Consider the following 25,922-nt stretch of genomic DNA (forward strand, 5'->3'; position numbering starts at 1 on the left):
AACCTATTCATGTAATTTTTTTTTGATACAATGGAATCAACAGCCCTGCAAAAAGAACAAGAAAACTACTTGGACATTATGACTTCTATATATAAACTTTTCTGGGTCTAGTAATGCCGGAGATGGCATCAAGAACAACTTCAACTACCATAGCAGGTTGAGAAGTGAACGTGCAAACACCCACAAAGTGTTGAACGCTTTATTTAGTTAGGATATTAGCAACTATATTAATTACCTTTCCTGTGAATATGCTTAAACTAACAAGTATCAAATTGCTCCATCATGTGCTTACGGTTTAAGAGGAGGATACTAAGAGGGTGAAGATCAATAGTTTGAGATTGAAAAATCTGTACAAAACTAGCACAGTTTGATTCTATTTCCAACTTATGAATATGTAGGAAAATGTCAATTTGGATACCATGAAAGAGGCTCCATGCCTCAGCTTGAATTACCTATCCAGCACCAATGTTGACTACTTGACTATAAAACCATTTATCCATTCCCCAGTTTCATTTATGATCACTCCCCCTACTCCGGTCATATCATTAGAAGACCAAGACCTATCGACATCCAACTTGAAGCATTCCAAATTAGGCTTCCACCAAGATATTATCTCTATCTGTTTACTTCTCTGTTTCCGATAAGTAGCATAATGATGTGCTCATATTATCCTATATTTCTATGCCTCTTAATATTCATATTTTTGTTTAGTTCTCTTTATTTATGATTTATTTACGTTAGTTTAGCGTTTTTGTAGGTTTGTTCCATAGAAAGAAGAAAAGAAGCCAAAATGAGCTAAGTAGGATTGAAAGGCAATGTGCAATCTGAGACTGGGAATCTGTCTGTGCAGAACATCCAACTTCGCCGAATTACTGGGAAATTCTCAGATCGAATCAGACAATGAGCTTTATATCATTGGAAAGCTACGGATGTCTACTTTCTGTAGAATTTTACGGATCTTGATTTTGATACTTCTGGAGAAAGTTATGATTATTTGAATGAAGATAAGTCGGACAGGAAATCTGCTTGGGAATTTACAACCATTCGTGGAGAACTCAAGTTCCGTGACACAAGATTGTCAAATCCTAATGTTTCAACGAAGTTAATTCAGATGAAGATTAAATGATGAACTTATTCCTACTTTTATTGAAGATATTTCAAGATTTTTCCATTCCAAATGAAGAAAGGAATCTAAACCCAAGTTTTACAAGGAAACATGAAGCCAAAGATGAGCAGAAATCTTCCCTATATAAGGGAGCACGAATTTACATGAGAGGGGGGGGTCTCGGGAGCACAATGTAGATGTCTAAGGAGCAGAGACGACTCATCCATCTTCCCCATCTTTTCCCTTCCATTCTTTTTATGTCTTTCCTATGTTTTATTTAGTTATCTTTTGCTAAACCTTTTTCTAGGGTTAAGATGATGCTCTATCATGATTGTTTATGTATTTTGATATTATATTGATGGATTTATAGTTTCTTTATGATGAATTCTTAGTCACTATTTGAATTGATGCTTTATGTTTAAGTTCTTTGATTGATCACCTTAGGGCTTTGCATCTAGTAATTAGAAGATGAATTTGAGGCGTACCTGCAATATAATTCAAATTAGCTTCTTGTGATTAAGAGTTGTGAATTACATTATTGTCGTACCTGATGTAATGGTTTGCATGATTCTCTTGTTCTCTAGAACGTAATGAGTCTTATGTGTTAAATTTATGCCGTACCTGGATAAAATGCATGTTAGGATATACGACCTCTGCCGTACCTGGAGAGAATCATACACTTAAGGAAAACTATGGTCTAAGTGCCGTACCTGGACTTAGATACGAGAATTGTCATTAAAAGAAATAAAAGAATCTGTTAATTGCATCGAAACATAAATAGGATTGTTAGTGGTTGATTTAGAAACCCTAGGTTTTATCATTATTTGTTTATTTGTTTGCTTCTTTAATTCTCAAATTATTTGTTTATTAAAAAAACCCAAAAATCAATATCTTCTTTTGCTTGATTGTTTATGTGATTTTGTGTTTGGATTAATTGAGTTAGGGTTTAAATTGATTATCAATCCTCAGTCGGAACGACCTCGTACTTGCACACTATACTAACGACGATTCGTGCGCTTGCGAGTTTTAATTAAAATTTCACAACACATAACCCATAATAACTTTAGAAATGTTATAGGGCGTATGAAAGGATAGCTCAAACCTCTATTTCCATATGAACCACAAAGAAGACATTCCACTAGATGTTATCAGAAAAACACATTTTTTGTTTCAAGTTGGCCGTAGTCCATTATCTTCATCCCAAAGTAAAAGTAATCATCATAACATTAGGGTATTGTATTATTGCAACATAGAAATATAATTAATAATACATGTCTGTAATTAATATTTATTACTAGATCAATCTTTGTTAATTTCTAGATCAATCTTTATTATTCACATGTCTTCGTTTACGATTTTTGATGAGGGCAAAATTGAAGCTTCACTCAAATTTAATGAGAATAAAACGGGGGAAGATTCAGATCACCGACGTGTACTTGCACCAACATGAATGGATGATTGCATTACATTAAATACACTTTTTGATTATTAAAAAAAAAATATTGATTATAAATATCAAATGTTGAGATCATTTTATAAGTGTTAGGTCATTTGCACGGTCGGCGCATAGAAGAATTTCTAAAATAAAACTAGTTGAATAAGGTCCCTTCGTCTGCACGATTATGGTTTCTTTTTACATCAAGTTAATGAATCTCCTGGAGTACCACAATTGAGTGCATTGACGAAGGGAGATTCAAGATAGTTTTCTTAGTGTAAGCTGAGATTTGTAGTTGTGTAGGCTCTTGAATATAAGTGAGCTTCATTGTACTAGTGGATGATACCCGTATTCCCTTAACTGCTTGACCACTGATTTATGGTACAAACATATACGGCTTATTTGTGCCGTTCTGGCTTTGGGATTAAATGAAATCTCTATTACTCTGTCAAAAAAAAAAAAAAAAATAACGCAAGTAAAGATTATGCACAAACGTGAACCATATAGTTAATGTAATGTTATATGTACTAGAATCTTTGTTAAACACTTCTATAATCTCGAAAGAATTTAATAGAACGTGACACAACACTTAACTTTTTTTATTAATTGAATTATATTAGGCGTACATTTGTACTAAACCCCAAGGTCACCACTAGATTCAAATTTCATCCTCATTGCCACCACCAACATCAACAATTGATAGTGATATCTATATAATATCTCACACATTACACGGTGTTCAATCAAACTTTTTTCTAGTTTGAACCCATAGTCATTTTTCTAAAAAATAAAAAGAAAGTTTCAAAAAAGGATATTTTTCCACAAAAACACACGATAATTGAATTCAAAACAAAAAAAGAAAAAAAAGAAATCCGGAGCTACACATTTGTACTTTTGCGGCTCTCCTCTCTCTCAAGTCTCAACAGCTCTCACCGATTTTTAGCTAATAAGCCAATTAGGCTTTTCTTTCACTTCGCAGCTTAATATTTTTCTCTTTTTGGGGCTCATTTCCTCTCTCTTTCTCTCTCCCTCCCTCTCGATCTTCACGGCCCTTGTTCCCTAATCGATCTCCCTCAAAACCTAGGGTTTCGGCTCTCCAGCTTCACAAGCTTCTCTTCCCAGTCCACTTCGTCGTCTTCGCTTCGGTCCTCCCTAGATTTGCTGCTGCTGCTGCTGCTTCTTCTAGGGTTCACAGATCTAAGACGGCTCTTACTTCCCAGCTCCGCTCTTCGCTTTCTTGCTCTCCACCATGTTTTGGAAGCTCACATCTCCCTCCTCGCCTGTAACTCTCTCTAACCTTTACTTTCTCTTTCAATTTCAAAACCTAAGTTTCTGCTGCTTCTTTTATGAGGGAATTTAACCGGTCTTCTGTTTGATTAATTTGCTTATGAACGAGTTTAATCGCTCTATTTTAACTGCTAGTTAAGTTTATTTGTTGTTTATCTTAATCCAAGCACCGCTCCGTTAGTATCTTAATTGTAATTTGTTGTGTACTGATCTAACTTAGTTGTACTAGTTACATGGATTGAATGGAACGTGGATTTTGTGAGCTGTATTTTTTCCGGGATTGGTTTTACTATGTAAGAGCTCAAATTGGATGTTTTACCTATTTGTGATTACCCTCTGTTTTGTTTTCGAGACACTGAAGGAAAATAGGGAAAGAACAATTTTTGAATGTCATGCTTGTTTTTTTAAGGGTTTGGATATAAGGAAGGCTGCATTCTTTAGCAGCTACTAGTTTGTAGGTACTGCCTATTTGCCGAGTTATAGGCACGAGTAGCACCGTTAAACTATTGAATTTTAAGTGCTTTCAAGCCCACGATCAGTTTCTTGCTTATCTATTTTTTGTGTCGTTCTCATTATTACATTTGGCCTTCTGGTTTCTCTTTTCTACAGGTGGAGGCGGTGCTAGATAAGGAGAATTTTACATTGGAGGAGCTTCTGGACGAAGAAGAAATTATCCAAGAATGCAAAGCCTTAAACACTCGACTCATTAATTTGTAATGCCCCGCTGAACTCTCTTTTGGGCTAGTGCTATTCCTGATCTCAAGTTTCCTTCTGAATTTGTTATAAGTTCAATACTAAAATTTGCTCCCTTTCCTTCCCAATTTTGGGTTTTTATGGAGGAATGAATTGTAGATGATGTCATGTATTGTATCTAACATGATTGTGGATGATAAACCCTCATACCCTTGTGTAATTGTTGTTTTCAGTTTACGGGATAGAGCCCAGGTGGAGCAATTACTGCGTTATATTGTTGAAGAGCCTCCTGAGGATGCGGAAAGCAAACGAACCTTCAAGTATTCTTCTGACTTGACAAAGAATTTTAGTTTCTTTTTTAATATGTTCAAATGCCCGCACTCCAAAGTGTTCTAAATTTCGCTTGGTTTTGTTTCTGATTAAGTAAATTTGTTTCATGATTTAGGTTCCCGTTCATTGCTTGTGAGGTTTTCACATGTGAAATTGACGTAATTTTAAAGACTTTGGTGGAGGAAGAGGAGGTATTCATGATCACATGTTGTATTTAATAAGAAAGTCGATGTCTAAAATTTTGTTATTACTGACGCTCTTATTATGTGATCGTAGCTCATGAACTTACTCTTCTCCTTCTTGGAACCAAATCGTACCCATAGTGCCCTACTGGCTGGGTATTTTAGCAAGGTAAGCTACGATGATGTTTGTAATTCTCTCTTAATGTTGGTGAGAAAACAGATTGTTTGATGCTATTTAGTTTGTGGCCAATGTAGGTTGTTGTATGCCTTATGATACGGAAGACAGTCCCACTTATGAATTATGTTCAAGTAAGTAATTATTGGCTTATCTGATTTTATCCATTGCATATTGGCTTATCTGATTTTATCCATTGCATCAATGTGGAGCAGAAACTGTGCATGTATTGGACCATTGACTGCATCTTCATATTGCAAGCGTCCTACACTTTTTAGAATGTTTTGTATATACTCTTCGACATGAAGATGCACAGTATTCTTTTATATGTTTCCCCCTTCTGTGTAGATTCTCAGGGTGGTTTAGAGTGTATTGCTAAACATTGGCCCTATGCTCTGGGTCATGACATTTGGCGCCAAACTTGTGTTGTTATGACAGTTGATCTTTTAAGAAAAATCAGGATGTTTTGGAGTTGTCTTATCTGTGTTTGTAGTAGTCCCTTATGTTTGCCTTATTAAATATCGTTATTTGCTTCTTAAACAGACAAGTTATTTTCACTAGGTTCAGCATTGATTGACTTTACTATATATTCCCTCCACTGACTGCTCACAAAATTTTGAGGCAAGTTCTCTGAAATGTGGTTAATGTTCTGAAATTATTGTACAGGCTCATCAGGATGTTTTCCGGCAACTAGTTGATTTGATAGGAATTACATCTATCATGGAGGTAATTAAGAGTTAATTTTGCAGAAGTGAGTTTAAAATAGATGACAGTTATGCATGCAAGTTGTTTTGTTTGAAATTATATCTAAGGCACTTTCATGGCACAGGTTTTGGTTCGACTTGTTGGCGCGGACGACCACGTGTATCCCAATTTTATAGATGTGATGCAATGGTTAGCTGAGAGTAATCTGCTAGAGATGATTGTAGACAAATTGAGTCCATCTGTAAGTGAAAGATTAACTGTTGACTACTTACGTACTTCTTGTAGCAACCACAGACATTTTTACGTATGTGAAATTGCAGTTCCTTTTTCTTTAATATTCTGGTCACCGTTCAGTTGATTACCTCAAGTAGAGAACCATATATGGAAAAAATAACTTATTGGAGAGTTTTGCACGTGTCATGTGTATGTCTATTGCTTTTTTCAAATGTTACATAAGAGTGCTGCAAATTGTAAATTGCGTTGCTTGCGTTCTCGACTTAACTGTCTACCTTTGGTCTTTCTGTTTGGTGTTTTATATGTTATAGTTTCTTTTTGCAAGAATTGATAACAATGTGGGAAAAAAGCACAAGAGAATAACTAAATGAAGAAAACAGTAGTTGGTAACATATAAATTTATATATGCTAAAGAAGTTTGAATTAAATTTTGAATAGGTTACCTCAGTGGTGCTGTCACAGATTGAACATCTAACAGCTTTCTTTGACTTTTGATCAGAATTCTCCTGAAGTTCATGCTAATGCAGCAGAAACACTTTCTGCTATAACTCGAAATGCCCCATCAGCCCTAGCCACCAAGCTTTCTAGCCCAAGGTTTGCAGTGAGAGCCATTGTTTGGCAATGATTGTTTTATAATGTTTCTGTACATAGTTTTTGGATGGTGGTTTTGAATTGTTAAAATAATTCATATGCAGTTTCGTCACAAGGATATTTGATCATGCATTGGAAGATTCACCTTCAAAGTCTGGCCTTGTGAATTCACTTTCTGTCTGCATATCTTTGTTGGATCCCAAAAGATCAGCAGCTTCTTCACCCTTGTTTCATTCTTTTCGGAGCCAACATATGTATGAGTCTCCAATCCCTGTTAATCCAGACACTGTCAGTGCAATGCTCCCAAAACTCGGTGAGTCTGCTAAATAGTTTCCAACCAAACGTATTATATGAAAACTCTATTGCATATTACATTATATTGTGTTATTTTCAGTTCATTTCCCAGCACAAATTTTGAATGTCCATGCTTTGTAGAATTTCAATTTAACATGGACTTCATATCCACTTTAAAGGGGCTATCTTAGGTCCAGTCCATGAATGGTGGAAGTAATTGAGCCTCACAGCAGCTTGGATTATTAAGTGGCTCATAACTATAGGGTAAAATATATTGCTAATGTCTGTTAACTGGTGGGAAATCTAAGGGCTATTTGATTCATTAATTGAGTGATGCATTTTCTGTCATCTGTACAATCCTTGCACTATAGCTGCCTTAAAGAACACGAATTGTTTTGTCAGTATGATTTCAAGATTTAAAGTTTCGTTGTGCAGGTGACTTGCTTACGCTTTTGAATGTGGCATCGGATGAGAAGATATTGCCGACAACATATGGCGAGTTGAGGCCTCCACTTGGAAAGCATCGTCTGAAGGTTAGTTTGGTTATTCAGTATATGACCTCCAATTATGCTCTGAACTGGAGTTGATTAAATACTATAGCTGTCATTTATTCAATGATTAATTTCATGCTGATTACCTGAGGTTATAGATCTTTCCAACTAGACTCCTGTGGTCTCATTTAGTCCTTGTACACACCTTTCCTATTAATCACTCTTAACAGCAAAATTTCACTTGACTTGGTTTGGCTGACAAAATTGGAGATCTACCCTCTGATCAATCAAGGGACAAATTGGTGGTCTTAAAATAAAGCTCGATACATGAAACCTCAATGACTATTAAACAAGAGAACAAGTATACTTCTGAAAGAAAAGTTCGCCTTGCTCAGTGATGGAAAAGTCAACTGGTATTACCTAAAATCTGAACTCACATTGGTAATACAAGGTGCAGAGGTACAAGTAAACATTTTACGTGATTCTAACATAAAAAGCTGGAAGCCTGGTGGAATCTCTGCCACAGAATCTGTTTCAGGTGACAAAAATGATGCCTATGAGACTAAAAATTGGAGCAGCAGCAAAAAGAATCCATCTCCAAGGCCCCCAACTTTTTTTCAACTACGCTATTAAAGTGCAGGTTCCTGGCTCTCTAGGAAAACCAGTGCTCCATTCTACCTTCAACAGTAGCATGCCTTTTCTTTGTTAGCTCTATTTGAAACAGTTAACCCCACCCGCGTTCTGCTACCATATTTTCTTCACTTCAGCACTCATACTATTCTGCTTCTGTCTGCCATCGATTACTATTCTGCTTCTGCATGCATTCGGCCTGGTCATCGTGTGGTAGCTTATCGAGATGGAAGTGCCCATTTTGAGAGCTTCCATCCAATTTAATCTGCTTCCTTTTATATAGATAAAGAAGATGCTTTTGTACTTTTTTTTTTGTGTTTTTTTTTGGCCTTTTGGGTTTCTTAAGATTGGAAAGATGATCGTACCCTCCAACCTCTATGTTAAGTTGACTGCTATTAAAAATGAAAGGCGGGATGATTAAAAAAGAACTGGTAAATGCAAAGAATTGACATTTTGTGTAATGCTTGTCTAACTGTCAAATATATTTCAGGTAGTGGAGTTCATTGCTGTTCTATTGAGATCTGGCAATGAAGATGCAGAAAAAGAACTGGTTAGCTCGGGAACCATACAACGGGTCATTGATCTTTTCTTTGAGTAAGTTACTACTTCGATTGTTCAATCTTCTGACTTTCCATACTGGAACAACGGACATGCTCTCAACTAGGTTTCTTCTTAAAACTGCACCTATTCTTTTTATTTTTAATTTTTAATTTTCACTAGAACGTTGGTCTCATATTGAATGTCTCATTCGGTGCCTGCATGTGTCCTGAGGATAGCTTCGTATTTTTATTGATCAGTAATAATAATGTCACTTGTTTTAGTTTGGTATAGACAATAATCTTAACTTCGTTCTAATTTTAAATTTTATTAAATCAAATTAAATAATTTTGATTTTAATTTAAAATTCGATTTGAAAAAGTAAGACATGCTGTTCTATTTATTACATTAATGAAGATCTAATTTGGAGTAACTTACTGTGTTTATTTGATTAAATGCAGATATCCATTCAATAATTCATTGCATCATCATGTCGATAGTATCATATTATCATGTTTGGAGAGCAAGAGTGATGCCATTGTGGACCATCTTCTTCGGGAGTGTGATTTAGTGGGAAAGTTTCTCCAAACAGATAAACATCCCATTGTTTCTGGCGATACCAATAAGGTAGGGAGATGCATTTACTGGATATATGGATGAATTGTGGTTATTTTCATGTAGAATTGTGCACCACGGGGTTAGCTCAGTGGTTAGAGCGCCCACTACCTATGTACGAAGTCATGGGTTCGAGTCACCATGGGGGCAGGAGTGAAACCTTTTGATCCTCTTTTAAAAGCAAAAAGAAAAAAAAAAAGTAGAATTGTGCACCACATTAAATGCTCAACATGTTATATATTTATATAATGTGTTAATTTCCATCATTTGTGTTAAATATGATTTTCATTGATCTGTATGTTTACAATTGTACAATTATATAGCTAAGATCTGCTCTACTGTTACCAACAGAATTCAATGCTATAAATACAAATATTCAAAACTAATCTACAGTTACACAATTAGTTTTGATTGTGGAGAGGTTACACAATCAGTTTTGATTGTGGAGAGGAAATCAATATAGGAGAGTATTGATTTCCTCTTAACACTTTGCAATGAGGTGTAGTCAAGAAGATCGAGCATGCTTTTACTTAAATGGAGTTTGTAATTTGCAATTGCACTCAGAATATATAAATAATTACGTACTTGGTCTTGATTTTATTTCAAGTTCTGATAATTTTACTTTTCCCTCATTTTGTAGCCAACAGCACCTGCTGTGGGAAAATTGACCCCACGGGCGGGAAACCTTGGACACATAACACGAATTTCTAATAAGCTCATTCAGTTGGGGAACAGCCAAAGCCGTGTTCAGGCATGCCTCCAGGTTGGTTGTGGGTTTCGAGTACTATAAGGCACCTAAAATTGGATACTAGCTACAATTACAGTGTATGTCAGAAGTGATTATGTGTATCATCGATGAAGCGATTTCACTGTATTTCAGTTATACCTTTGTATCATTAGCTCCATTTATTTATTTTACTCTGTTTCTAGCAAAATGATAATGTTGAAGTTACATGTTTGGCTACTATATATATATATTACTCAAGTAGTCTGTTTGATGTTTAATATACATGCTTTTATATTCTCTCTAACACCAATTTGTTTTGCTGGTTCTCTCTAGGAAAATACTGAATGGAATGAGTGGCAAGCTACAGTTTTGCAAGAGCGCAATGCAGTTGAAAATGTTTATCGATGGGCTTGTGGGTATGCTCTTGTGTCATATATCTGCTTTGCAATGCACATTCTACCTACTTTTCTGGATTCAGTAGTATCGAGTCCAAATTAACTTTGTTGTTGGTTAGTTTAGGCCATGGCCCGTTTAAGTTTAGTCTTGCAACTATAAGATGTGAGGCTTAAGTAGCAATAGTATTATGTGGCCTTGAATGATCCTATATATTGGATTCTTTCACGTGTACTATATGTTGTGCCTGTCTAATAAAACCCGCAGAACAGTAAACTAGAAATTGGATATGTCAATATCATCAATTCATATATAAATCTAGCCCCACAAAGTTTGTCAAAAGCAGAAGTTTACCACTACTCTACATAAGCACTACACTGTCACCACTTATTTGTTAAGCAATAAACCAATTTTATAAACAAAGCTTTTCACACCCTTTTTCTTGCCCATTAGTTTAAACTACATAATTCTTTTCCCATTCTGTTATGTTTTCATATGCCTCTCTCGTGATAGATAATTTAGATAGTTTAAACCTTGTTCTCTTCAAATTTTTGGTGGTGTTTTGTTGTGAAGTTATAATTACAACTTTGCCGTCATAGATGTAAATGATTTAGGCCTAATTCTTTTGTTATTTTTCTGTAAGCATAATCACATATGATTCAAATACTACATAATGCATTAATTATCACAATTTTTTGATTGAAACTCAAATCATATATGCGTATAAAAGTGTAGTAGATACTTGGGAAAACAAATTGTGCTCTTTCTATTTTTAACATAACACCATGTGAACATATGACATGAATTTTGAAATGTTAGTTATGATGTACGTTGAAAGATTGTAAGAAGTTTGATTTGATTTTTCTAATGAACAATTTTTTCCCCAATAAATTACAGCGACTTCCTAAGATGATTCTTGCACATAGCATATTTTTGCGCTTTTATGGACAGATCTGCCAGCGTTATTAAAATGGTCAACTGATGCACTTCTATGTATTGGATTCTTTTTATTGGATCTCAACTTTGAGTTCACTTCTGTATCTATGTGTTACGTACAGGCGGCCCACTGCCTTGCATGACAGAACAAGAGATAGTGATGATGAAGAGATGACTGACAGAGATTATGATGTAGCAGAGCTAGCAAACAATCTAAGCCAGGCTTTTAGATACAAAATATATGGGAATGAGGATGCCGGAGAGGTATTTTATCTATTTATTTAATCCGGTGTCCATACCTTTTTGTTCCTCGCCATTGGTTTTTATGGATGAATGATATGATTGATCTGGCTGTAGGACCATGGAGCTCTTGATCGAGATGACGAGGTAATATTTTGGCATTTCTATTTTCTACCTCTGTTGTTTCCTGGGTTCATGTACTGGGCTTGGGGATAAAAAAAATTAATTTCACATAAGTGTGGCTCTGAGACCGAAACAAGATCCAAAAAAATCTTTGGTTGATTGTGTTTTCCCCGCTTAAAAATGATCTAGTTGTTTTTAGTTAGGTTCTGAATGAGGTGGTTTGATTGTAATATACAGGATGTGTACTTTGATGATGAATCTGCTGAAGTAGTCATATCATCCTTGAGGCTTGGGGATGACCATGGGAGGTGAGTTCCTAAATCCATTTTAGTTTACGTACTGGATTTTGTATGAAGGGAAACAACTCCTAGTGCATTAGTTACTTCTCCTAGTTAGTTTTCTGGGAAAACTCTTCTGCGGATGTTTCACTGTATTAGTCTGACCACTGGTGAATTTTCCATCTGTGTGCTTCATGAGAGATGAATTCAAGAGCTTGATATTGTTGGAAGTGTATGAAAACGTTGTTGTATACTATAAAAGTTTATTTGCAGAATCAATTATGTTAATGGAAATGCTGATTAGCTATTGTCCTTAATGCAGCAGTTTATTCACAAATTCAAACTGGTTTGCATTCCAAGATGATAGAATTGGTAATGCTTCTACGGATGCATCACCCTCAGACATGATGGATGATATAAACTTGAATGGGACTGCGAATGGTGGAAATAGTAGCAGTGATGATGAGGTTGTCGTAGGGGAGGATGATGAGTTGGCTGGAAGTAAAGACTCTGTCAATGGCACATCGAGTTCCAGCAAAGACCATCTGAATGGACCTAGTGGGAGTGGTTCCATGAGCGCTGGAAACCTGAACCCAGATGGTGAGAACGCAAGTGCCTCGCTTGATATGGGGTTCTTCAGATTTGAGTCAACTGACAATGAGGACTTGTTTGGCAACAGGCCTTTACCTGAATGGGTAAGTTGGGGTGAATCGTCTGATTTGCAAGTTGGTGGTTCAAGTGTAAATCCATTTGAGGATCATAATGACACTGATGCGAAATCTTCCACCCAACCTGAGCTAGTGATACCTGATACTAGTTTGCCTTCAAGTGGAGGAGAATCTATACTTCCAAATGGTTCTCCAACAACCACTGATACTTCCAGTGAAGGGTCAGTAGGCAGCGATGCAACCCAGAGATCAACTGCTGTACCATCATTGTTTGAAGAGGATGTTGAATTTGTTGGTGTGGAATTAGAAGGTACCGAGAAGGCTATGGATCAGGCTCTTAAAGAGGGCATAGTTGGGGAGGCTGGGCCATTGAAGAAAAACATTGTGTCAAAGGTGTCGGAAAAGGAGAATTCGGATGAGGGTGGGCCTGCAAGTAAGGAGTTCAATGATGCCAATTATTGGCGTGTTGATCAAGAGGTTGCTGTTTTGGAGTAATGATGGGTTGATGCCTTGGTGGTCCTGCTTAGGCTTGCAAATCCAAAATTGGGTCTGACGGCCACAGATCTGATTTTGAGTTGAAATTGGCTTGCGCAGGAGTCTTATGTACAGTACACTTCTGTTACGAAATGGGATCAGATGGTAGGTTGTGTTATGGGTATTTCTGTTTATTTATTGTTATTCATTGTTTATTATTCAGGGTCTTCTTTTTCTTTTTTTTTCTTAATACTGATTATGGAATTTCCCAGGTCCATTTTTTTTCGTTTATGGCTGGAATCATTTTTAATGTGGAACCTGGACTCCTTAATTATTGGTTAGGTATTCTTGTTCTATATTAGAAGTTTTGATATTGGTAGACCTCTCTGAGATTGTGTTTTGAGAAGTTGACACCGAAAACCGAACCGATTATGTTCGGCCCAGTTTCGGTTTTTTTGTTTTGTTTTTGGAAAACAGATTTTTACCAAATATACTTCTTTGGTATTGTAACTTGAGAAGTTTTTGTTTCTTCAAACCTATAATAATAATCTATAACAATGAGTTTACAAGTTTACTAATGCATGCTTTGTACTTCAATAGACAATAATCTATAATTCCATATTCCATAGTCCATATAATTCAATTGATATAGTCCATCAAGTTCTAGCATCAACAAATGAAATGGTCAAAAAATAGAGTCCAAATTTTATAGAAGTCCATCATTACATCAACACTAACCTCACAAATTAAAAATGTATAAATTCACTAAAAGATTAAACATCACAAAAAGAATGAACCAACATCAACATATGAAGGAGGGCAATGGCATGATCTCAAGCTCGGAAAGATGAAGTCTTCGACTTTGGAGGTAACATTCCGCTCCGACTACTCTCCACTGCAGCTCCACATGACATCTTAAGCATCTCTACATTAGTATAAGAGAATAATAAAAAGAACAACATTAGAAAACAAATACATACAATCATATATAACATAAATATTACAACTTCATTAACCCAAAAAACTTTAACTAAGAAACTAGAAACAATTACCTCTTTCCGCTTCTTCATATAACTCCATCTCCTTAATAGTAGGCATATGATGTAGATACACATTTTCACTCCTAAGCCAATTTTGTGTACATATCAAGGCCTCCACCATTCTAGGACTTAGGGAGCTACGGTATGGATCAATAATCCTCCCACTCGTGCTAAAGGAAGATTCCGAAGCTATGGTTGACACCGGAATAGCTAGAATATCCTTTGCAATGCCGGCTAATATATGATATTTACAAACTCCATTCACCCTCCACCAATCCAACAAGTCAAAGCCTTCACCATCTCCTTCAATAGGATCTCCAAGATATTTATCCACATCGTTGTTTACGATCTCGGCTTTCTTTGCTATTCTCCTTTGCTCCTTCTCTTTCAATCTCCTTTCTAACTCCATTAGACCCTTACTTGAACTAGATATCCCCTCACTTGATACTTGAGAACCACCAACCTCACAACACCATTTTCCCTTCCCTCTTCCTCATACACCTTGTAAATGTCATACAAGATATCTTTCACACTCTTTGTGTTAGCTTCCACCTTTTCATCCATATCCCCATCATCAAGAATCCTCCAATAGCTTAGCAATAGCCTCTCCCTTATGATTTGGAATCACACAAAAATTTAAAATTCTCTCATGCAACACCCAATTATCATCAATAAAATGTGCAGTGAGGACCATATAATTAATGTTTTGAATAGAAGTCCAAGTATCGGTTGTAAGAGACAACCTATATCTACTCAATTGATCCATCAATTTTTTCTTTTCCCCCAAATAAAGCTTAAGGACATCCTTTGCTATTGTCTTACGGGAAGGAATTCTCCAATAAGGAAGAGCTCTACCCATAAAACGCCTAAACCCCTCTCCCTCCACATGAGAAAATGGTAGCTCATCTAATATAATGTACTCCACACATAACATATATAGCTCTTCTTGAGTGCATTCTACAGTACACAACTCAGTAGTTGGTTTTTTAAAAGAGAAAATCTTTTGCCTTTTAGCTTTCAACTTCTCAATATTAGGGGGATACTTTGGACACTTGTCCATATGATTTAGAAGGGAGATTGTACCATTCTTCCTAGGATCAGCATAGAATTATTTTGCGCAATAATTACATGCACCCTTAATTCTACCCTCCACCACCTTCCTATCAAAATGATTCCAAATATCTGACATTTCCTTCCGTTTCAACGCCTCAAGGATGCTTTCCACACTTCCATCATCTTCAACCTCGGTTGCTTGGCTTCCTCTTTCTTCTTCCGGATTTGCAGCATTACTTCTTTCGTCAACTGGTATTGGTGTTGTCGATTCACCAATACTAGTGTTGATCTGCAGTTTATAGAATTTGATTGTTAGACTATATCAATACATAGACATAAAACAGAAATGCAGAAAAGAAAATAAAGCAAAACAGATTACAGAAACTGCAATAAGAAACCAAAAGCAGAAACTGCAGTAAGAAAGTGAAAAACTCAAATTGCAATCAGAAACAAAATACATAAACTGCAATACAAAACAGAAAACATAAACTGCAGTAAGAAAGTGCAAAAATCAAACTGCAAATAGAAACAAAATACATAAACTGCTATACAAAACAGAAAACATAAACTGCAGTAACTCAGTAAGAAATGGCAATACAGAAACTGCAATAAGAAACCAAAACAGAAATAGTATATAGACCAAACAGAAACAATATGCAATCTCCTTGCCTCTTTCATTTAAAGTTCATTTGTTATAAAAAAGAAAATGAAGAATTAATGTCCAAAAATGCAGCAATGGCATTGTTTTTCCAGAATGAAGTATTAATGTCCTAAAATTCCAGGTTTTAGTAATATATAGACCAAAAGAATTAATTTCATTTAAAGTTCATTTGTCATAAAAAAAAGAAGAAGAATTAATGTCCAAAAATGCAGCAATGGCATTGTTTTTCCAGAATGAAGTATTAATGTCCTAAAATTCCAGGTTTTAGTAATATATAGACCAAACACGATCTTGATTTTCCTTACTAATATATAAACCAAAAAGAAACAGCAAAACATATTTGGTAACACTTGAAACAGAAACAGAATCAAATTACAGATTTGTTTTTCCAAATTGCTACCTGAGATGATGAAGACGATTTATGTTTCGGGGCTGAGGTTGAACTTGTACCACATGACTTAGATTTCTCCATTTGCCTCTTCATTTTCAGCAATCACAAATCTAGAACTACTCACTACTCAACCAAAGCAAATGCAAAGTACCTGGAAGTTTCAGATCAAGTCAAAATGTCATTTACAAGTGAAAATCTTGTAACTGGAGGATAACACTTGTTTATACAGGAAGAATACATCTTTCATATATCTATAGCTTTACTACATATTTTACTTGCAATTAACCAAGCTATAAACATAAAAATGGATATACACAACATAACATAAACTGAAACCATCTTTCAATTCGGCTCTTACCTTATCCAGAAAGATCGCGGCTAATCCGGCTATAAACACCAAAGTCTAGCCCAAATCTGCAAGTCTATTCCAAGCTAATCTACAACAATAATAACAAAAAATTAGCAATAATAAAAGTAAATCAATGAAATCTGTTAAACAAAAGCACAAAAGCACACCTCATTACTTACCTTTCAATCGGAACACAGTCAACACAGGTCACAGAGAATCGGGAACTACTATTTGGTTCCTACACAGTCATCACACAAGTAGAGATTTTAAACATAGGATATAATTGCAATATTAGAAAGAACAAAAACAATCAGACCAGAATATAGTAATGTCAGAAAGCTTACGATCTTTTGAGAAATAATGTAGTTGTGGACCAATATAGACAGCCTTAGAGCCTCTTCTTAACTTCTTCCTCCCTTGCTCAAGCACACTCCAAATTACTCAAGTGGACAATTTCTGAAGATTCACAGGTACACAGTTCAAGCCCCAATTTCAAATAAGTGCTTAAGTAGCCACAATTCACATAAAAAACCTATCAATACTGAGACCTATAATCTAAACCTGTTTGAGCTACTTCTGGAAGCATATCTTCCAGAACAGATGCATATGAAAATAGGCAAGTACCAAAATTTAAAATACATTTACAGAAAGATATCACCATCCCACTTCCAATCATTCAAATCCCACTCCAAACTCCTTTCCCCCTCCTCTCAAATTCGTCGCCACCAGACCATAAAACCCACAATTCTTGGCTCCAAAACAAACCCTCCACAGATTAAAAACCCACAACCCCCAGATACTCTACAATCCCAGTAGTCAAAATCCAGCATAAACAATTACCCAGTATTCAACAAGTCTCAACACATCCAATCCAAAAGTATTCAACATGTATTCACAAACCAGCGTATTCCAAAGTTATAAATGCAGCAACAAGCCAACAAGTCTCAACACATCCAATCCAATTATCCAATTTCCAGAAAATCGTAAACCCTTACTAGACAAGTCAGCTACCTGAGATGATGAAGTTGATCTCGGATCAGCCCAAGAACCAGTAGCCAATGAAGAAATCACCTAAGGAATACAACAATCGGTTGAGAGCAATTGAAATCGATTCAAGACCTGACTTGCAAAACACAAGTTAAGCGTTTCTGGCTTGCTGCTATGGAGGAGAAAAGAACACCGAGTCTTCTTCAATCTCCGAACTCTGAAGTCGAAAAAACAAAATAAGAAGACAAGATGGCGCCGCTAGTGAGGATTGAGGACTTGATGTTGAGGAGAAGCAAAATGAATCGGGAACTTCTAGCTACACACACAAGTAGAGGTTTTAAACATAGGATTGGAGACCAACTAGCTAGTAGCTACACTGATCATAATCTCATATCGGTGAAAATCAAAACGGAGGCCGAATTGAACTTACCTTCAAGAGAGACAGCGATGGAAAGCTACTGACTTCGGGTTCGAGAGGCTTCGTGTCGTTAGAGTTGAGCAACGGCGGAGTGGCGGACGGTCCGGGCTCCGGTAGCGGCGAGTCCCACGAAGAGGAGAAAGTCGGGGCTGAGGGTTGAGGAACAGAGGAAGTAAGGAAGTGTCGAAGTGAGGTTGTTGAGACCAACAACCAGACCCTCACAATTGCATATGCAAATCCATTATCTTTAGGCCCAAGTAGATTAGCCCAACCACCTAGCTGTGGTCCTGATGAACACGTGTAGAGCAATTGACTTGTATGAGACAGCTGCCAGCCTATATGTTGTACCTCAAGCCATTCTGGCAAGGGATCCTTGAACAATGAAATGCAATTACTTTTTCCTTCTACAATTTCAATCTTTATCTCTCTGCATTTTCATTCCTTATCTTCTCTGCATATTTTAAATCCTATCAACTGGTATCAAAGCCATGACCCTCTGTGGCCTGCAAAACCCCACCCCATCCGTCCCCTTCTCCTCCGCCCTAGTCGATCCACCACCACCGCCTACTCCACCAACTGACCAACCTTCTTCTTCATCCACTGCCTCCGATACCCAGGCCCTCAACTTCCAAAATACCATAGACTTCCTCCAAAACCAGAATGAAGAGCTTCACCAATCCTTTGAAACCTTTCAAAATCGAATGTCTGCTCAGTTTGCAGCGCTCCAGAACACCGTTGTAGCCTCCTTGGTCCAACGCCAACAACCACCCGCTAGCACAACCTCTAGCTCCCCACAAATCACCTTTGGCTCCTTGAATTCAACAACCCCCACCTCCTCATCTTCTAGCTCTACCATGAGTACCACCACTATTCTTTTCCCCCGCAACTAGCACCCTCCCAAACTTTTCCCAATCCACTACCATACCACTTTCTACTCCTCCACAGCCACAATATTCATGGCCATACCCACCACACTTCTACCTTCTTTCTCCCATGTCCCATCCACCCACCTCCGGGTTTCTACTATACCACAAGCCCTGCCTCCTCAACCACTTACTCCACCATTACCTCCATCAACAATCAGGTTACCTCCGACCCACTCTCACAACCCCTTCCTCTTCACACCCTCCCACCTTACCGACACCAACAAACACCCTACCCACACTTTCAAACCACCAAAAATTGATTTAAACCATTTCAATGGTGAGGATGCAGTAGGCTGGGTCGCCATGGCTGAGCGATACTTGCGGGTCAACCAGATTCCTCTCCATGAACGAGTGTCCATTATCTCCTCACACTTCGGGCCCGACGCTTCAGTGTGGATGAATGCCTTCGAGCAGCGCCACCCTTTTTCCTCATGGGATCAATTCTTGACAGCATTCCTCGAACGCTTTGGAGCAGGCAACACCACCGACTTCAAATCCCAGCTAGCCCACCTGCAGCAAGAACACTCTGTGGATGAGTTCATCAAACTCTCATGCCGGGCTCTGGAGTGGTCCAACGAGCAGCTACTACCTATTTTTCTTGGTGGCCTGAAAACCGAGATTCGTCATGATGTGATGGCCATGGAGCCACGTTCACTGTCCCATGCCCACCGCCTTGCCAGGCGCTATGAGGCCAAGGTCAAAGACCTCCGTGCTGCAACGAGCCGAAATTTCAGGTCCCAACCGTGGTCGTACACTTCTAAACCTGCAAGTGGTCCACCCCTCAACCCCTTCCCAGCTGTGAGCCCCACCCCACCTACCCAGCACCCACACTCAAACCTCGTGTCAACCGGTAAACCTGCTACACCTTTTCGAAGGTGGTCGACAGCTGAGCAATGTGATTGACGTGAAAAAGGCCTTTGCTACACCTGTAATGAGCCCTATTCGAAATACCACGTCTGTAAAAAGCCGTTTATGGCTATACTGGAGGCTCCCACTCCTGCGTCCACGGAAGAGCCGTTGGAATTTCACGATGCCGCAACCGCGTTAGATGAACCAATCGCTGATTCAGAGGACATCCTACCTCTACACGCCATCACCCAAACCAAGATTAGTGACATGATGTGACTCAAAGGGTCCATTGAAGGGATTCCGATCCGGGTGTTTATCGATTGTGGGTCTGCCATGAATTTCCTCAACCCAGTTATTGCTCATCAGTTGAATCTGCCTATTTCCCAAATGCCCAAGCTGCAGTTCACCTCCGCTTCTGGCCAGACTTTAATTCCTTCTGGGACCGTGTCCAACGTCACAGTGCATATGCAAGAGTACTCTTTTACCGATGATTTTCTTCTTCTACTTGTTGTTGGGTGTGACCTCGTCCTCGGGGCTAAATGGCTCGACCAACTAGGATTCATTGGTTGGCATTTTGCTGCAAAAATCATGTTCTTCATCGTGAATGAGCGTTCTTACTCATTGCAGGGGATTACGAGCCAGACGCAAACCTCTGAACACTCAGATTTCGTAGCCTTGGTTCAATCAGAAGCATTGGGCTACAAAGACCTCTTGCAGCCCACTATGACTCAGTCCGAAACACACCCAGAAGGTATCCAGGCCTTATTACGAGACTACAGTGACTTGTTTGACCCACCTCAAGGGCTGCCTCTCAAACGACCTATTGACCACAAAATCACACTGTTGCCAAACACTGGGCCAGTGAATGTTCGGCCCTGTCGCTATGCCCATTCACAGAAGGGTGAACTCGAGGCCCAAGTCAGCGAAATGTTATCTTCCGGCATCATACGACCTAGCTCAAGCCCCTACTCTTCCCCGGTCCTTTTAGTCAAAAAGAAAGAAGGCACTTGGTGTTTTTGTGTTGATTATCGGTCTCTCAACGCCATAACGATCAAAGACTGCTTTCCGATTCCAGTTGTCGATGAGCTTTTAGATGAATTGCATGGGGCTAAATACTTCTCCAAATTGGATCTTCGCTTCGGTTACCATCAAATACGAATGCATGAGGAGGACATAGCCAAAACTGCGTTTCGTACACATTATGGACATTTCGAGTTCTTAGTGATGCCATTTGGCCTCTCAAACACTCCTTCAACTTTCCAAGCATTGATGAATCACATTTTCAAGCCTATGCTGCGTAAGTATGTTCTAGTTTTGTTTTTATGATATCTTGGTCTACAGTTCAAATTTACATGATCATATTAATCATCTTGAAGTGGTCTTTACTTTGTTGAGAGAAAATGCTCTCAAGGTTAAGCTATCAAAATGTTCTTTAGCTCAACACAGTGTACAATATTTGGGCCATGTAATCACTGTACAGGGGGTCTCGGTGGACCCAACAAAAATCCAATGCATTCTTGATTGACCCAAGCCCAAAACTGTTATGGCTTGGGCGGGTTTCTCGGCTTAGCCTGCTATTACAGGCGTTTTGTGCAGAATTTTGGGATTATAGCGCAACCCTTGACAGCAATGCTCAAGCATAACATCTTCTGGTCACCCGAGTCGGAACAAGCCTTTGCCCACCTCAAACAAGCTGTTACCACGGCTCCAGTCCTCGTCTTACCGGATTTTTCAAAGCCATTTACAGTCGAGACTGATGCGAGTGCACAGGGGATTGGTGCTGTTCTTACCCAAGACAAACATCCAGTGGCGTTTTTTAGCAAAGCACTATCACCAAAACGTCAGGCCATGTCTACTTATGATCGGGAAATGTTTGCTATCATGTTCTCCATTGACAAGTGGAGGCCTTACCTCCTTGGGAATTCCTTCACAATCAGAACAGACCATCAAACACTTAAGCATCTGCTCGATCAACGCATTTCTACTCCAACTCAACACAAATGGCTGGCAAAACTATTGGGGTACAACTACACAATTGAGTACAAGGCCGGCAGGCTTAACACGGTACCTGATTTGCTTTCACGTCAGCATGAATTGCTTTCTATTCAAACTGTTTCAGCCCCTCTGTTCGACAGCATCTCCTTAATTGACAGTGCCTGCAAACATGACAAGGAAGCCCAGACCAACAGCTTACACAAGGCAAACCTACCAAGAAGAAGTTTACTTTGCTCAATGGCCGACTACTGTACAAAAAAAAAAAATCTTTGTACCTGCAACTTCTGAGTGGCGTGCCAAAATAGTGAAAATACTACATGAGTTTCATTCCTCCTTACAAGCTGGCCATTCCGGGTACCTCAGAACATTGGCTCGATTGTCTCGCAACTTCGTCTGGCCTGGTATGAGAAAGGATGTCAGGCTCTTTATCTCTTCCTGTGATCAATGCCAAAGACAAAACTACGAGGCTATTCACCCACCAGGATTACTACAGCCCTTACCTATACCAGAAGAAACATGGGAGGATATTTCAATGGACTTTGTGGAAGGCTTACTAGATTCTCATGGGTTTAATGCTATAATGGTGGTGGTCAATCGTCTCTCAAAATTTGCACACTTTATCCCTGTTTCATACCCATTTACTTCATCCCAAATAGCGGAGATATTCATGAAGGAGATCTTCAGACTCCACGGTATGCCAAATGCATAGTCAGTGACCGTGACCCAATTTTCTTGAGTAATTTTTGGACTCACTTCTTCAAGCTCCAAGGGACTCAACTCTGCCATAGCTCGGCCTATCACCCCCAATCAGATCGCCAATCAGAGGTGGTGAATCGTTCCCTTGAGCACTACTTGCGGTGTTTTGTGTTTGATAAACCATCTGAGTGGAAACAATTGCTTCACTGGGCAGAATTCTGGCAACACACCAGCTTCCAATCCACCATCCAAATGTCTCCATTCCAGGCTCTGTATGGACACCCTCCTCCATCTGTTACAAGATACATTCCAGGTACCACACATGTCAATGTTGTGGACAAATCCCTGCAAAATTGAGATAAGATGTTACTGAGTCTCAAGAGTCACATGGCCATAGCCCAAAACAGGATGAAACAGTACACATATCAAAAGAGGAATGAGAGGGAGTTCAAGGAAGGCGACTGGGTTTTTCTAAAACTACATCCCTACCGCCAGAAATCATTGGCTAAACGCACTGTGCACAAACTATCTCCACGGTACTACAGACCATTTCAAATTGAAGCTCGAATTGGGGCTGTTGATTACCGTCTCAAATTGCCACAAAATGCCAAGCTTCACCCAGTTTTCCATGTGTCCTTACTGAAGCCACGAATTGGGGATGGAATTCCAATCTCAACATCACTACCTCCATTTGATCTACAAGGGGAAATTCTCTGGAAACCGATCAAGGTACTGGACATGGGGTATCGTACAAAGAAACACCACAAGATCACTACATGGCTAATTCAGTGGGTAGGGATGCCAAAAGAAGACGCCACTTGGGAGGACGCCTGCACCATAGCTGCCCGTTTTCCAGATTTCTGCGCCTGAGGACAGTCTTCATGTCGGGGGGAGCAGTTGTTGAGACCAACAACCAGACCCTCACAATTGGATATGCAAATCCATTATCTTTAGGCCCAAGTAGATTAGCCCAACCACCTAGCTGTGGTCCTAACGGACACGTGTAGAGCAGCTGACTTGTATGAGACAGCTGCTAGCCTATATGTTGTACCTCAAGCCATTCTGGCAAGGGATCCTTGAACAATGAAATGAAATTACTTTTTCCTTCTGCAATTTCAATCTTTATCTCTCTGCATTTTCATTCCTTATCTTCTCTGCATATTTTGAATCCCATCAGAGGCAGTGAAGATTCGAGGGCTCGTTTTGGTCTCTAACCCTAGAACAAAACGACGTCGTTTTGTAAAATGTGAACAGTGTTTTGGTTTTCGGTTCGGTTCGGTTTTCACCGAGCTGAAACCAAAAACCGAACCGAACAAAATCGATTCAGTTCGGTTTTTTTTTTTTTGGTTTGGTTTGCTTTCGGTGCAGTTTTGTTTGGCTTCGGTGCGGTTTTTTTCTATTTTTGGTTCCGCGAGCCCACCCCTAGGATCAGATGGGCGGCAAGGCTTTTCGGTGCAGAGAAGGTCGGCGCTAGGGTGCCCATCAGATTGGGTGTCCTCAGCTTTCTGAGACGGGCTGACATTCACACTTGGGCCTGGGCTCTTGCCTTATATGCGTTGGCAGGTTTGACTTTGGGTTCGGGCTGGATTTGGATCCGTATTTGGGACCCAGGGCACACGGAAATTCAGATCTTGGATTCGAGACAGATGCTCATTTTTTGCTGGTATTGGTTCTAGTTCTTGGGAGTTCGTCTGCTGACATTCGATTTCTGACACCCTCGGTCACTTTCGAACGCTTGATGAGCGAATCACCTCTCCTAGGTGATTATATCACCGGTTACGGTAACTATTACTATTACATTTACACTGCTCTAGTGACATATGCAGTGCAGTGATACCGAATCTTTTTGGTATCAAGTCACGTCCTGGTTACCTTTTATTGTAGATACGTTTGTGCATCTTGTTATGCTTTATGCATTTGTGCATCTTGTTATGCTTCATTGTTTTTCTTTCGATGTGTTTACATCGTTTCATGTACTTCTCAGTTTCACTTGATATAACTCATCGTCTTTTCTTCTTCAAAAAAAAAAAAATCAAAATAATTAAAACAGTTACAATAGTCAACATCACTGTGAGATAGGTTGAGTAGCTGTAGAGATGCCAAAAAAATTTATCAAAATCTAATCTTAGATGTCGATGTTTTTGTAAATTAATAAATTAGCACATTTCTTGTGAGGGAGAAAAGCATTACTTATTCCTTTAGGAAAAGAATTTTTCTTTAAAAGATTCAATAATCGTGTTGAATTAATTTCTGAATGATACCATTTGGTCAAGTCTCATTAGTTTTCTACTTTTGCAAGTGTGAGGTCGTGAGTTTGACTCAGAAAAGACTAGTTGTTGTAAAAGCAATGAGACTAGTAGACTACTTTTATAAATGTGAGGTCGTGAGTTTGACCATGGTCTAGTGGGTTATAATGCTCTTAATTCTTTACTTTAGTTTATAAAAGCAATGACAAATTAATAGGTTCCAAAACCCAAATTAATGAATTTTAATTGCCAACATAACCATCATAACCCTAAAATCCAGCATCCTTACTCAAAAGAGGAGAGATTGGCATTAAGTTGCCTTACATATCATTTTTCGCAGAATTAGATTTTTTCTAAAAATATTTTCTCAAGTCTTTTCTTTTCTAGAAAAATCACGTACTTTATCTTTTCTTTTCTTTTCTTTTCTTTTTCTTTATTTTTTTTCCGTCAATAATCACGTAATTTCCCTAAAAAAAAAAAATCTGAAGAGAATGTTCTGGAGAGTGTAACAGACAAAATAACCCACCGGACCATGGTAGAATCTTCTAGAGAGTCTTCCGACTTGCTATTCAGTATTTAAATCAAGGCCTCAGGGCAGCCCATTAAACTCATCAGATGTACTGTCATCATAATTTAGAAAATCTAAGATTGGTTCAGGTAAGGGAGCTTGATCGAAGAAGGTGAAGATGATTGAGGTGGTTCTGAACGATCGGCTTGGAAAGAAGGTGAAGGTGAAGTGCAATGAGGACGACACCATCGGAGATCTGAAGAAGCTGGTTGTAGCTCAGACCGGAACCCGAGCCGATAAGATCCAAATCCAGAAGTGGTACAATATTTACAAGGATCACATCACTCTTAAGGATTATGAGATCCACGACGGCATGGGCCTCGAACTCTATTACAATTGACCTATTCCATCTTTACTGTATGCATGTCGTTGATGATTGTAACAGATGCATGTATAATAAATGTTATGTATGCCTCTCAGGAGATTATTATGATGGCTTAATTAGTATCAATGGAGAAACTCAGCGTTCTCAATCATGTAATTTCATCTCTCGATAACTTGTGATTGTTTGTTCGATCGGCATCGATGTGGAATTTATGGTACCTATACTTTCTATTTCGGAAGTGTTAGACTGAATGAGCAAATCAAGACCAAGATCAA

General features: G+C 38.6%; 2 protein-coding genes and 1 long non-coding RNA gene across 5 annotated transcripts; 2 read left to right on the forward strand and 1 right to left on the reverse strand.

The window, feature by feature from the left end:
- The first annotated feature begins 3,481 nt into the window (after positions 1–3,481).
- Positions 3,482–13,526, forward strand: LOC133728689 (uncharacterized). Of its 3 annotated transcripts, XR_009855965.1 has the most exons (20): positions 3,482–3,822; positions 4,437–4,540; positions 4,754–4,840; positions 4,966–5,041; positions 5,127–5,201; positions 5,288–5,341; positions 5,874–5,933; positions 6,037–6,153; positions 6,646–6,740; positions 6,842–7,050; positions 7,467–7,564; positions 8,643–8,746; positions 9,151–9,316; positions 9,945–10,067; positions 10,365–10,447; positions 11,483–11,624; positions 11,718–11,747; positions 11,961–12,031; positions 12,324–13,308; positions 13,416–13,526. XR_009855965.1 is itself a non-coding variant. In XM_062156115.1 (19 exons), the coding sequence occupies exons 1-19, from the start codon at positions 3,790–3,792 to the stop codon at positions 13,162–13,164; spliced, it is 2,568 nt and encodes an 855-aa protein (XP_062012099.1). In that variant the 5' UTR covers positions 3,482–3,789; the 3' UTR covers positions 13,165–13,526. The 3 variants fall into 3 exon arrangements, 2 of the variants coding, with proteins under 2 accessions (XP_062012099.1, XP_062012100.1); XM_062156115.1 differs by having other exon boundaries at positions 12,324–13,526; XM_062156116.1 differs by having other exon boundaries at positions 12,327–13,526.
- Positions 13,527–16,635: 3,109 nt separating this feature from the next.
- Positions 16,636–17,939, reverse strand: LOC133729093 (uncharacterized). Its single transcript, XR_009856237.1, has 3 exons — positions 17,649–17,939; positions 16,817–16,875; positions 16,636–16,725 (listed from the first exon to the last, which is right to left on the reverse strand). It is a non-coding gene; the product is annotated as an uncharacterized LOC133729093 (long non-coding RNA).
- A 7,501-nt stretch (positions 17,940–25,440) lies between these two features.
- Positions 25,441–25,662, forward strand: LOC133729175 (ubiquitin-like protein 5). The gene has a single exon (XM_062156659.1). It carries the CDS (start codon positions 25,441–25,443, stop codon positions 25,660–25,662), a length of 222 nt encoding a protein of 73 aa, XP_062012643.1.
- Positions 25,663–25,922: the final 260 nt, after the last annotated feature.

This window comes from Rosa rugosa, chromosome 2 (genome assembly GCF_958449725.1).
Source record: "Rosa rugosa chromosome 2, drRosRugo1.1, whole genome shotgun sequence".
Classification (NCBI taxonomy): domain Eukaryota; kingdom Viridiplantae; phylum Streptophyta; class Magnoliopsida; order Rosales; family Rosaceae; genus Rosa; species Rosa rugosa.